General features: G+C 32.4%; 1 protein-coding gene across 1 annotated transcript in view; it reads right to left on the minus strand.

Moving 5' to 3' along the window:
* LOC133338185 (probable G-protein coupled receptor Mth-like 14) overlaps positions 1-14,071 on the minus strand; it is a 75,149-nt gene that overhangs the window by 40,213 nt on the left and 20,865 nt on the right. Inside the window, exon 2 of the mRNA XM_061546367.1 lies at positions 13,088-13,380. Within this exon, the coding sequence (XP_061402351.1) occupies positions 13,088-13,380 (293 nt within the window). The remainder of the gene's footprint in view (positions 1-13,087; positions 13,381-14,071) is intronic.

Consider the following 14,071-nt stretch of genomic DNA (forward strand, 5'->3'; position numbering starts at 1 on the left):
AGACTTGTAATTATATTAAAATAATATATTTTTACAAGGATCTTCTTCGTAATTGTAAAGAACATACAGGAGAACACTTTAGAATTTAAAATTTTTAAAAAATATTTGTAATTATGATATTTTTATCGATGCCGACCATAGGAACAAGATTTTTTAAGGTGTTCCATTAGTCGGCATATGGGTGAATAATAAGCAGCTTTTCGATCATTTTATCGTTATCATATAATGTCATTTTGGTTACTTCGCAAAATATATCATTGGTCAATATTCAGTTGGTTGTGAAATGTTCATATTGGCAAATTATAATCTCTTGACTATATTAGCTGCAGATAATAAGGGTTTTTTTGTCTGCTGCTCTGGATGAGTATTTGTCATAGCTTCAATATCCAACCGAAGCAGCTGTAATGTCGCATATCGAGTTTTCAGAGGATAGAATACCTCCTCATGGAAATGTTTTTAATATGGAGCCATGTTTGGAACTTGTCCCCATGAAAATGTCCCGTTTTTTATAGTGGTCCAAATTATCCAGCTTTGCATTTTTGTACTTAAGAACATTTTTTGGCTTAAAAAATGAATAAAAATTAAAAATAACCGATTGTAATTACAGCTAAGCGTTTGACTCTTGTAATAAAAAACTTTTCAAATAACAGATTTCAATAAGTGCTTAACTAAATTTTCACCATTGCAGTTATGTACTAAAGGACATCATGCCGTACAGTATTTATCATACTATGTGCTATTTTTGAAAGTTTATTTTTGTATGTGTGACACACACAATGCATGAAGAAAATCACAATAGTTTTAATTTTGAAAATGAATAATATTCATTTTGAAAGCTAACAGGTGATAATTTTGAGTAAACATATATTAAAATTGTGACGAAATAATAAATGACTGAATTTACGACTCAAAATGTGATTTTTTGAACAAAAATATTTTTTTTTTTTTGGAATAAAGATTGAAGAGTTTGCCACACACTAGTCAATCACACACATATCGACGCCTGTTTTAAAGTTCTTCACGTTTTTAGATACTACGGTCCTTAAATTAAATTCACTGAAATGTTGGTAATCATCGGCCAATCCAAACCAAAGTTATAAGCAAAAATGTACTTAGCATTGCACGTACGATTAAATAAACTTCCATACTTTGAAAGCTTCTACTGAAAAACTCACTTTTCAGACTTAGCATACTATGGTTCGAAAGCGTCGATATAAATTAAACAATTATTTAATAAATTTTATTTTTTAAAGAGACCGGTTGTTACACCGCTTGTTTATTATGAAATCAAATTTGTAACTGATTAACTTAACTAACTTAACTCTAAATGTCACCTACGGAATTATATGTCCGCAAAGACACAAACCACAAAACTTTTTCGCTGGTTCACATAGGGTTAAGGCAGAGAGAGTGAGAGAATGCGAAATTGCAGAACTAAATCGAGAGAGAGAGTGTGTGTGAGCGTATCTGACAATGTGCCACTTTTTGCAGAACAGAATTTTGCGCAGTATGTGAGCGTATTTGACAATGCGCCACCAATGTGAACTAAATTTGAGCCACCCCGAACCCTAATTTTTTGCAGTGGCTCATTTTATCGGAAATTACCTTAAAGTCACCCTAAAAATTTTCAGAAAATGAAAAATTCCCAGAAACTCTTTTTGCCTATTGGAGGGTAAAAAGTGTTAAAGGCAAACACTATTGTTATTATATATATCTGTTAATATTACACATCTAAAACATTAGCTATATATATTTTACAAAATTTGGTAGCATTGATCTGAATTAGTTGGTATTGGATCCTCCAGTAGTTTAAGGACTTCTTCAGATAGTGGCTCACTATATCGATGATTAAGAGATGTACTACTAGACAAACTATATATTTTTGGATCAAAAGAAAATAGCAACCTATTGAAAAGATACCTCATTGTTTCCTCACGACTAATTTTTCTGGTGTACAGTTCCCTGTAGTTCCGAAAGTCCTTATTTCTGGATTCCATGGCTTCTTCAGACAACATTCCTAGGGGCAAAGCTGCACATTTAATTATATCAGCTCCATGCACTAATATTTTGTGTATGCTTGAAGGCATATAGAACCAAGGATATAATTCCACGAAAAAATAAATGTTTCCTCAGTAAGTTTAATAATGTGCATTACTTCCTTCAAATCATTAATGATACGTGCCTTCCTTTGTTCGAAAAGTGGCCGATCGACGGTATGAAATCAAAATCAGACGGTATGAAATGTGCAATATACATCCTAAACATCGAATCCTTGCATGTAAGGTCATTGAAAGCCCATAACAGGTATAATAAAAGTCCATAAACTCCACCTCCACGCACAAAATTTCCGTGTATATATGAATGTTACACCAATGATATTTTGTCAGGGTTCATAAAGTAGACCCTTTACCTGCGGTATTTGAGAAGAGTTTAATATCAGTGTTTGGAGCAGCTTACTTAAATACCCTCATTTTCATACTTACACCCATTACTCTGGAATCTTAGGACGGACATTTTGAACTTGTTTTTTCTTATCTGCTATGCTGTGATCTATTCCAAGTCATATTTGATGAATTATATTCACAAATTTTTAATTTTATTAAAAAAAATAAAAAATAACTTATGGGTTATATAACTATACCATTTAATTAAATATCAATACTATATATCAAAAATTGACAAAATATATTCACAGAATGCACACGACCATCGCAATTTTATAGCTAAAAAACACCATTTTTAACATTGGAAAAAATTTCTATTTTAAATGTCAGGTTATTCCGTTCTAGCTTATTAATTCGGATTATTTTATACGGACTTAAGCACTCTCAACATTCTACTTTAAAACTGCATTAATGTTTTAAAGTTTCCTTCAACTTCATTTTTTTATTTTCTGCGCCCTAGATCGGTATTTTTTCCCACTGTGCGTCCTCGTGTGGGACTATACTTAGCGTGTTTGTTGTATTAGAAAAACGGTAAGCTGTGAATATTTTTATGTCTGGGTTTACCATCATCATTTTTGTAGCTTTCCATACTAATTGGATCATCTTTGCAGGATGTTGATTCATTAGGATCTAGATGGGGCTGGATAGGTTTGTTGGGAGTAGTTGAATGAGTTCTTCTCAGGTGATTAAAGGCCAAAAGTGTTATTAGTAATATGAATATAAACAGGAGAATGATGCCAAGTATCAAACTTATGTTGTTCATTTCCCCATAATCTTATAATCGATGAGAATTATTTAGGTTCATCTGATTTATAAATTCCAGTGATAAAGTCTTCTGTTGCTTGGGGGTTTTTGTAGGTCGCACTAGGGCTGGTAGAGGCTTTAAACTTGATATGTGGGATCAAGTGTACGTTTTATTGTCAATTTGAACAGTTGAATTCATGGTATAATAATAAAAGGTAACAGCAAGTGTTGTTGTACAAAAAATGATACAACAACCACATGGAAATTTGTTGTTGTAAGTTCTACTAGTGTCAACTCATTTGACAGAAAAATGTAAACAAACAAACAAATTATCATCAAATTATTTTTATTTTGAAAATGGAATATTTTCGAATCCTCAAAATAAAAATTGAAAAACATGAATGAAAATCTATCAAATTTATATTTCTATCGCTTCCACATCTTTCCTTTAATTGAGCCATTGCCATATATATGTGTATCACATATGACAATGCTGGGAATAGCGAGTAATTCCTTCAAGAAAGATTTGCTTCCTCAAACTTTCCCAGCAGGCAGATTGAGTAAATTGAATACGGGAGCACATTAATAAAGAACAATTTCAAATTGTATGCGTTCCCAATTTTCCTGTTGGGTGATTTTTAAAAACATAATTTTTCAAATTCATATTGACACTAGTATTACGTTGGAATCAAATCAGCTGGGATTTGCTGTTACCTTTTATAATTGTACCATGAGTTGAATTATAGTGGTGAATAACATACGAGCCGTTGAGTCATATAGTTGAGTCATCAATTAGTATTTCTCCAACATATTGATTAAGTATTATAACATCTTCCTCTATTTCATCTATTGGGACGTGATCGTTGTTGGTTGTGGTGCAGGTTGAATGTTGGCTTTTCATCAAATTTGGAATACAACTAGTGTTTGTAATATCAATAATTTTATTGGTTTCACAAATATTTAATGAATTATAAAATTTACATTTGTCTTTAAGGCCGAAAAATTATTTGTTATATTCAAGGATAAATTCAAATTCAATTTTCAATATTTCATCTCTATTTTTTATAGGTTTAATCATTTTTTTCTTACAATTTTCCTCTTTAGTTGTAGGGACACTTATGATATAAATTATATTAAATCCTTCTGATGCTATTTTTACTCTTGAGAAATGTAGTAATTCGTCAATACTATTAAACGGAATGTTTTCTTTGTCAAAAATTTTATTAAGTGTTTCAATATCGATAGTTCACAATATGAATGAATTTACAACGTTTCCCTTAGCCAAATGAATCGCTAGTTCTATATTAACAATTTCTTCTTTCAAAATTTCTAATTTATATTTGAATTCAACAGTTTTTTTCATTTTCTTCGTTATTTTCGGATTTAATGATTTCGTTAGACATGTTTGTTAATTGATTATTTTTTTAATTGAAAACTTATTAATAATTATTTGATTATCATTGTTCTTAAGAGTATTTTCAATTTTCTTTGAAATGATTTCAAAATCGTGGCGGTCTGGGCTACCAGCCAACCATTTCCAAGCTGTACCAAGAAAAACTAGCGATCTTTTGGTTCTTATCTTAGGTTTAATTCTAGCAATATGGGATTATATTTGGGATAAGGTGAAGGATATGTATGTGATTTAATTTAAGTATTATATCTTCATAATTCTGCAAATCGATGGTATGAATAATTTTAAATGATCCGGTTTGAAATTTTGCTAGTCCTGCATGTATTGTCATTAATTTAGAATTGGAATAGTCCAATATTTGGAAATCTGCTCTGCATAATGACAGCAGTAGTGGTACTCTGCAATGTATTAAGTGAATTTAGTTAATTTTTTATGTGGCTTTTGCGGACTACTCGTCCACTCTCGGTTACTATGGTTGAATTTCTATTTTCCTTTACTATTTCTTCTTTATACCTCTCTGACAATTTTGTTCCTAGCCGCTTATTTATCTTAACGTAGATGTGTTGGCCTGGTAAATATTCCTTAACATCGGTACGGTCGTAAATACCGGGTGAAAATCTACAATTCGACCGAAAAATAGATCAACCGGTTTTTCCCTATCGTTGAATGAATCGAGTGATTGCATTCGTTAACGGCTTTTTCTAAAAGTTCTTCAAAATCACGACATACTCCTTCAGATTTAATGCATCTCAAAAGTTCGGCTAATGTTGAGTGGAACCTTTCGATTTGTCCATTAACTGCGCTCCTGTAAGGTGGGCAAGTAAATACGTCAATCCCTAATTCATCCTTCATCATAAACATTATTGATGAAGAATTCAACGATCTTTCATTGTCTATTACCACCGTTTTTGGTACCCCATAGAAGAATAAGAGATCTCTAAGAGGTCTCCCTACATCTTCCGTAGATGTTCTTTTAAGTATACGGGCTTGAGCATATTTTGAAAATTTGTCTATGGATGTTAGCACTAATTTTTTGTCCGTTGAAAAGATATCCAAATGAAGGATTTGTCCTGGATAGGTGCCTTTCGTATTTATTTGCTTTGCAAATCGTGCATAGTTTTACAATCCTTTTTGTCTTGCCTAGCATTCCGGGGAAGTAATATTTTTGTTACACCTGTATTTTATTTTCCTCGGCATTACGATGTGCCCTTTTATGGGTGTCTATTATAATATTTTCTTGGTCAGTTTCAGATGTAACATCGTCAACAACATTCTGGGAAAATAAAACTTTGTAATTTCGAAAATGGATGGGGTATATTTCTTGGTCAGTTTCAGATGTAACATCGTCAACAACATTCTGGGAAAATAAAACTTTGTAATTTCGAAAATGAATGGGGTATATTTCCTGAATTTTGCCCATAATACATTCTGGTGATTTTATACATGATTGAAGGATTTAAATAACGCTTTAAAAATTTTGTCAAGTTCTCTAGTGGGAATTCTCGTTCGTTAATAATATGCCTGTGGTAACCTGGGAATATAATTTTAAATTGGTAGGATGGCTGATCATGTATAGAGAACCAAATTTGGTTCTTAAATACGTTTATTGGAATTTCGGTACTATGAATTAAATTTTCTGCGCAACTTTCGTGACTGTCCACAGTTTCAGTAAGAAATTTGATATTGAGCGTTTTTGTCCTAGAAAGAGCGACGGCTACCACGTCTGATTTTCCTGGTTGGTATTTTAGCTCATAATTATATTCTTCTAAGATGGCTTTCCATCTTTTCATCTTAGGGTTGTTATTTTTTACTAAGGGCATACATGAGGGGTTGGTGATCGGTAAAAATTACTAATTTAGCTGTTCCATATACGTAATTTCTTAAAGTATCTAAAGCCCATATTATTGCCAACATTTCCCTTTCATTGCTAGAATAGCTTTCTTCAGTTTCTGTAAGTACTCTGGATATAAATGCTATTGGATATATCTGGATATAAATGTTTCTTGGCTAAGAACTGCACCTAATGCAATGTTTGAAGCGTCTGTATTCAAATGAAACTCTTTCTTATAGTCAGGGTAATATAGCATTACATCTCTAGATACCAAGGCATTTTTAAGATTGTCTATCGCTTTTTTCTCATTCTCTCCCAGAGCAATTTTTATTTTGCTTGATTCCGCCCTAAGTATTTTACCATAAGGTCCTCTTAACATAGATATGAGAGGTTTTGCGATATCTGCGAATCCATGAACGAATCGTCGATAGTAATTGCATAATCCTAAAAATGATCTCAATTGGCTAAGTGTGACAGGATATGGAATGTTGACAAGTGCATCAACCTTCTTCCTTATAGTTTTTATCCCTTCCCCAGAAACTACAAATCCTAAAAATTCTACTTCCTTTTTGAAGAATTCAGATTTGTCCAACTGTATCTTCATATTCGCGTTGTCCAATGTCCAAAAGATTTCTTCCAATTTTTTTAAATGCGACTGTTCGTCTTCGCTAAAAATAATCACGTCGTCGATGTAGACATAGCAGATCTTAGCAATATAATCTCTCAATATATCGTCGAGTGCCCGTTGGAATATGGAGGGTGCATTCTTTAATCCGAATGGCAATCTTGTAAATTCATATTTGCCGTTATTGACAGAGAACGCAGTTTTCTCGATATCTCCCTCTCTTAAAGGGATTTGATGAAATCCACTTTTTAGGTCAATACCTAAAAAGAACTTATTTCCCCCAAGCTTTGACAAAACTTCAGTAATCTCCGGGATTGTATACCTATCTGCAATTGTTATTGAGTTCAACTTCCTAAAGTCTACCACCACACGATATTTTTTTTTTTTTTTTTTTTGCCCTGATGCATCTTCCTTTTTTGGAACTACCCAAATAGGCGAATTATATGGTGAACGAGAAGGTCTTATTATTCAATCCTTGAGTAGCTTACTAATTTTTTCGTCTACTATCCCTTTCAGTGTTGTTGGATATGGATAATTTCTGGTGTATGTCGGTTCGTTAGTTGTAGTCCGAATTTCGCCCTTTACCCGAGTGGTATAAGTCAAACGCTCATCTGGGTCAGCAAAAAGGGTTTATGTTATTGACGTTTTGAATCAAATATTGGTATATGGGTATTTTTACTTGATTGTGAAGTGTAAAGTAATTTTTAGGTGAGTAAATCACAGCAGATAATTCCACAAGAGTGTCATTTCCCAAAATAGCGTCAAATTTACGTAAGCCTGGCAATATGTAATATTTTATTGCTCCAATTACTTTACCAAAATTTCCAGATTCGGTTTTGGTTCTTGTACGTGCTCTGATTTAATATAGTTCTTATTACTACCAGTGTCTATTAAAATCTTGAGTTCTTTTCCGTCCCTCGTTTTTATATTAAATATGGGAACGAGGAACTATTTAACGAAAAAAATCATATCGTCATTGAGTTCTTGTAAGGAACAACTGTCCGATTTATCATGTTCCTCTATCTTATAATCGTATGGATTAAGATAATCTTCTACGTCGTTTTGGTTGACAATTTGTTCCTAATCTTCATTACAGTCAGCAGCGTCCGATGTTGCTCTGGATGAGCTACGTTTGAAAGCTTGCGGTTGCTGGCCTTTTGAATGGAAAATTATTAAATTGAGGTCTATTTGCATAGTTAACGTGTCTCGTTTGCATGGATTGATCTACTTCCATGGATTGAGGCTTATTATATGTTGTATCATATTGGTAATGTTGAGCCGGATTTAATTGAGAACGATTATTATTAAAATGTTGTCTAAAATTTTGTTCTGTCCCTCAAAATTAACAAGTTCTGGATAGAATCCTTGTTTAGGTGTTGCATAGTTTCCGAAATTAGTAGCCGTTCTCGTCTGCCCGAAGACATGGTTGGTTCTTATGTTCATATTATCCAATTTGAGGCAGATATGGAATGCTTGAGGCAGTGAATTGGGAGCGGAAATTGCTAATAATTTTGATAACTCACCCCTAAGCCCTCTAATAAATGTGTCTAAAGCTTTATCTCTGTATGATTTCGTCATATTTGCAAGACTTTTGTCGTCATAATCTAGGCATGCTATTTGTCTAGGTGCTGGTACACAGCACGATAAAACTCAGTAACCGTCATACTGTTTTGTCTCAAGGAACTCATTTGGAATTCTAGTGTACTTATGTCTCGCCTATCGGAATGGTGCATCATGAGACACTTTTTGATTTTTCCCCAGTCTAAAGGAGTTCTGCAGGTTCCAGTGCGGTATCAGCGTCACCAATAACTTTTGATCTAATGGTATGTAGGATGGCAAAATACCTACTAGTACCTTTTATAGAATCAAAAAGTTCTAATATTCTATCGACTGACTTACGCCATGAATTAAATTCTCCTGGTCTATCACTGAATTCTCTTAAACTTTTAACTATATCTGGAATCGAGTCCAATTCCTTAATATTGACTTTATAGGTTGATCGCCAATTTCCTCTGTGCTGTCTAGTGGAAAGAAACTTTTCATAATTTTAATCACATCATTTGTGTTTGAGTTAATCCTAAACAAGTTGAAGACGTTCGTAAGTCCGTTCGTTCGTAAGTTGTTCAAATAAATTTAATTTTTTTTTCGAACGTTCCCACGCCTCACTTTCCCACCCCTGCCGACCGAGGGGGCGACCTCCCCTTTCGTAGGGATCACGTACACACCATAATCCGCATCATGGTGGAATGTGAGAAGGGAATAGAAAACCAGCTACAGAATCTACTCCAACAGCCAGTTTATTATTAAGTTGCACTACTCATTTAAAAGTACAATTATATTAGATTTTATAAATTCAAAATTCTTGCTAAAATCTACATTAGAGTACACAGAATTAAAATCAATACAAATTTTACTGAGTGGATCTCCCATAGAATAATTTGTGCGATGAAAATCTACATGTAATAGTTGATAATATCTACTAGATCGAAAAGGAACATTTATTCTAATAGATGAAATTAGGAAATCAGAGGGTATATTACCATTTAATATAATACATAATACGTCTACTTTTTAATGTAGGTAACCGAATTAATTTTAACCTGCTAGTGTAAGAGGGCAATAAAAAATCACTATTCCAATGTAAACCCCTCAGTGCAAAAAGTAAGAATTGTTTCTGCACTGATTCGATTTTATCGGAATATATTGCATATTGAGGATCCCATACAACAGAACCATATTCTAATATAGGTCTAACAAGAGACGTGTATAGTTGTTTTGTTATATAAGGATCCGAGAATTCTTTGGCCCATCGTTTTATAAAACTTAATATACCATATGCTTTATTTACCATTGAAATGACATGATTGTTAAAATTTAACTTTGGATCCATTAAAATACCAAGATCCACGAATGTTTCAACTGTTGATAAAACGGAACCGTTAATATTGTATTGCCTCATCAATGAAGAATTTCTAGAAAAACACATATGTTTACATTTGTTCAAATTTAAATCCATACAATTTAATCTGCACCACTGAAAAAGGTTATTTAAATAATTTTGGAGTAAAATGGATTGTTTCTCAGAATTATGGGTAATGAATAACTTTACATCATCTGCATACATTAACAATTTAGAATGTACTACAGAAGTTGGCAAATCATTTATAAACAATAGAAAAAGAACCGGCCCGAGGTGACTTCCTTGTGGAACAACTGAAGGTACGTTAATCGATTTTGAGAGACATCCTTCAAACAAAACTAACTGTAATCTATTTTGTAAGTAAGATAATATCCATTTGACTAAGTTTATACTGAAACCCATATTATCTAATTTATATAATAAGAGTTCATGGTTGACCCTATCAAAAGCTTTACTAAAATCTGTATAAATGGTATCAGTTTGATTTCGCTGAACAAATCCCTTTATTACAATTGAAGTAAACTCTATAAGATTTGTTATGGTTGAAAGACCACTACGAAAGCCATGTTGATATGGACTTAAAATGGATTTAATTTTGTGAGAAATAACAGCAGTAATTAATTTTTCAAACAATTTTGGGATATCACTTAATTTTGCAATTCCTCTGTAGTTTGAGACATTAGATAGACTACCAGACTTGTGCAACGGTACTATAAAAGATTTCTTCCATATAGTGGGAAAATAACCAAAATTTAAGGAATGATTAAATAGCAACGTAAGAGGCGTTGCTAAAGTGTCAGAACAATATTTGAGAATTATGCTAGATATACCATCTGGACCTGGAAGTTTAATTGGTTTTAGAGTATGTAAATTTTTAGCAACATCTTGACTTTGTAAAAAAGGCATATATATTTGATCTATTTTGGATAGCTCATAAGGATATGAGTTTATATTTGGACAAACTGCAGATGAATAAGTAGAGGCGAAAAAATTTGCAAAACATTCTGCTATTTAATAAGTACTAAAATTTAACAGCAATATTATACTATAAGCTTACTTTAATAACGTTAACATATTCATTTCGTTTTGCTTCGGTGTTTGCTGGCTTGTTCTGTTTATGATTATTCGCCGTATGTTGCTTTACATTATGTTAAGTTTTGTAGACTTGTTTGTAAATTTCTATAGTTCCTCAGTTTTTATTTTGATATCTTGATAATAGTTTAATTTTTCATTATTTTTTCTTTTACACTTTTTGATCTAGTTTATGTTCACATACAATTTTTTTCTTAAATGTTCTTTAATTGATCGTCACAGTTCAATATTTTATTTGTCCATTTATTCTAAATGTGTATTTCATGTATTTTTTGTTTCATTACTATTCATCGAATTTCACTTTTAATTTTTAACTTCGTTCCTTTCACTTTCTTTATATCTTGTCAATATTCATTTTTTGTTCTTCTATTAAAATTTATTTCAATTTATTTATTTCCACTAATTTTAAAAATTAATTTTCATTACTATTCATCGAATGTCACTTTCAATTTTAACTTCGTTCTATTTATTTTCTTTATTTATTGTCAATATTTTTTTCTTCTTCTTTTAAAATTTATTTTAATTTATTTGTTTCCACTTATTTAAAAGTTGATTGTCATTTATATCTTTTTACATTTATTTCTAAACTAAATCCGAGTTCGCGTACCAAGGCCCTTTTGCTATAATGCTACTTGGACGCGACGTTTCCTTGGATTTTTTATTTGAGTATACAAATCCCGATCTTTTATTGAGGGGTCTTATCCTTTACAGTTTAAGAGGGAGCCCCACGTTGGGCGCCAATTAAACAATTATTTAAAAAATTTTATTTTTTTAAAAAGACCGGAGCGGTTGTAACACAGCTTGTTTATTATGAAATCAAATTTGTAACTGATTAACTTAACTCTAAATGTCACCTACGGAATTATTATTTATGCTGACTTTGTATTTCCCACGATCACGCCACTGATATTTGATGATTGTGGAAAAGTGTTATTGTTTCGAGTTGCGCGTGTTATGTTGTTTTGCTCGTGTTGTAACTGGATCTGCTGTTATGGCATTGGGTTGACTTGCTCGTGTTGTGAGTGAATATGTTGTGAAAAAAATAATTAAACATTTATGTTCTTAACTTATACAAAGGGGTTCCTCGGCATGACGGAATGATGTATAGTGTGTGGGACCCTTAAAAAGCATGTTAGATGTTTGTTTTTACTAATTATGAAAACATATATCAAGGCGGCATTGACATATTTCAAGCGTTTTCATAGATATGGGGGGTGGTCCACATTTGACGCATAGTCCACATTACCCGAAGTTACTCTAGTCATTCGTATAACTGAAAACATTTCCGACAATTCGATAATACTTTCCCAACATCATAGGACAACCTTTTGCCTGACATTTATATATAACTTTAATTCAAGATTTGTTTCGAACGCTTATAAATTTTTTATCGAATGATTCCAAATATAAGGCAAAGAGAGTAAAACACGCAAAAACTAACGGTAGAGAGTCGTATACCGTTATAATAAAAATCAAGAGACAATCAAGAAAACAAATTAAAATCAAAAATAATATGTTTTCATATATTTTAATTTGGTTATAACGAATTTGCTACAAATACACGTAATACTGACGATGTTCATCAAAGAAGAAGAGAAGCACCTTAAGTATTGTCAAAAAGGGCACAAGCCAACCCCGTTTCTAAATGAATAAATACTTTTTATGTGAAGCCTTTGTTTGGTTTACCATGGATATAAAGAACTTCTATAACGAACTATTTTGCTTGGTGCCTACTAGTTCGCTAGTGTTATTTCAACCATCTATAAATGTTTGATAATTATTCACTTGCAAACACATTCTTGACATTTTTCGCCTAATAGAGAGCAATTTCTATTAGAATTGTCAAAATTTTGACCAAAAAATTATGAAACCAGTAAAATGTGCATGTATACGAAAACATAACAGCTGACTGTCATCATTATAAACTGCTGGGATTTAGTACATACTTATTTCTATTATGCCAATTTCAAACGAATTAGCGGGACTTCCAACTATATATTGTATAAAAAATTTTACTTACGTATTGCAAGGATTCCCGATTTCGACAGGAAGATTAATGTCAGTCTCCATGTCTTCTATACAATTGTCGTAGAGAGTGACATTTAAAACTTTATGTTGAAGTAATCGGCTTGTCGATACACACAAGGCTCTGCTTTCACCTTCCTCCGACATGCTCAAGCTCTCACCCAGCGGACAACACTTCTTTAGACTTGAATGACGATTGTGTATTGGCTGTACCTTCCTTCTTTCCCTATGTGAGCAGTTATCGGGAAACCTTTTGGTATATATGGAGGTGGACATCGTTGTTTCGTCCTTAATAAAAAGAAAACCACAAAAATTAAATTTATACAAAAATAAATGATCGTTTTTTTTATATTAAAGCCTGCAGTTAGCTGCTACCTTAAGATTCCTGGCTTTTGGTGGATTTCAGAGGGTAGTGACAAATGATTTAAAAATAAGTGTTGATCGCAGAACAATGTGTAAAATATTGTGGAGAGTAATGAAAGTCCTGGAAGACAAAGTGTGTGCAAGCTGTGGACAGCTGCAGACCAGGAGGAGCCCTTTTTTATTTTCTTTAATTTTACTATAAAAACTAATGTAAATACTGTATTTTTTAAATAAATATTGTAGAAACACGTTAAATATTACTTCAGCGTTCTTTTTTAACTTTTTCAAAAACACGTACGATCTCATTTCGTTTTCAATCCACAAGGCTATATGTGCTTGAATTATATTCCCAATATTTTTTTGGGAATTCGGAATGGAGCGCACCAAATTTGGGAAATATAAAATTTGTCATTCGTTTGCAACCCCTCGAAATATTCGACGGAGACCCCACAATCTATACAGTATGTCAATAATCAGTTTACAGATTGATCTTTAATACCAAACATTTTTCAATTTTGTTAGTAATTAGTATATATAAGTAATATTAGTTAGTAAACTTTAAGGAGCGGATTCCATAAGTATATTATGCGTCGTTACTTAATCCGGATATACAAGC

Source organism: Musca vetustissima, unplaced genomic scaffold, assembly GCF_032173495.1.
Source record: "Musca vetustissima isolate MV318-11 ecotype Yass unplaced genomic scaffold, APGP_CSIRO_Mvet_v1 utg71526, whole genome shotgun sequence".
Classification (NCBI taxonomy): Eukaryota; Metazoa; Arthropoda; class Insecta; order Diptera; family Muscidae; genus Musca; species Musca vetustissima.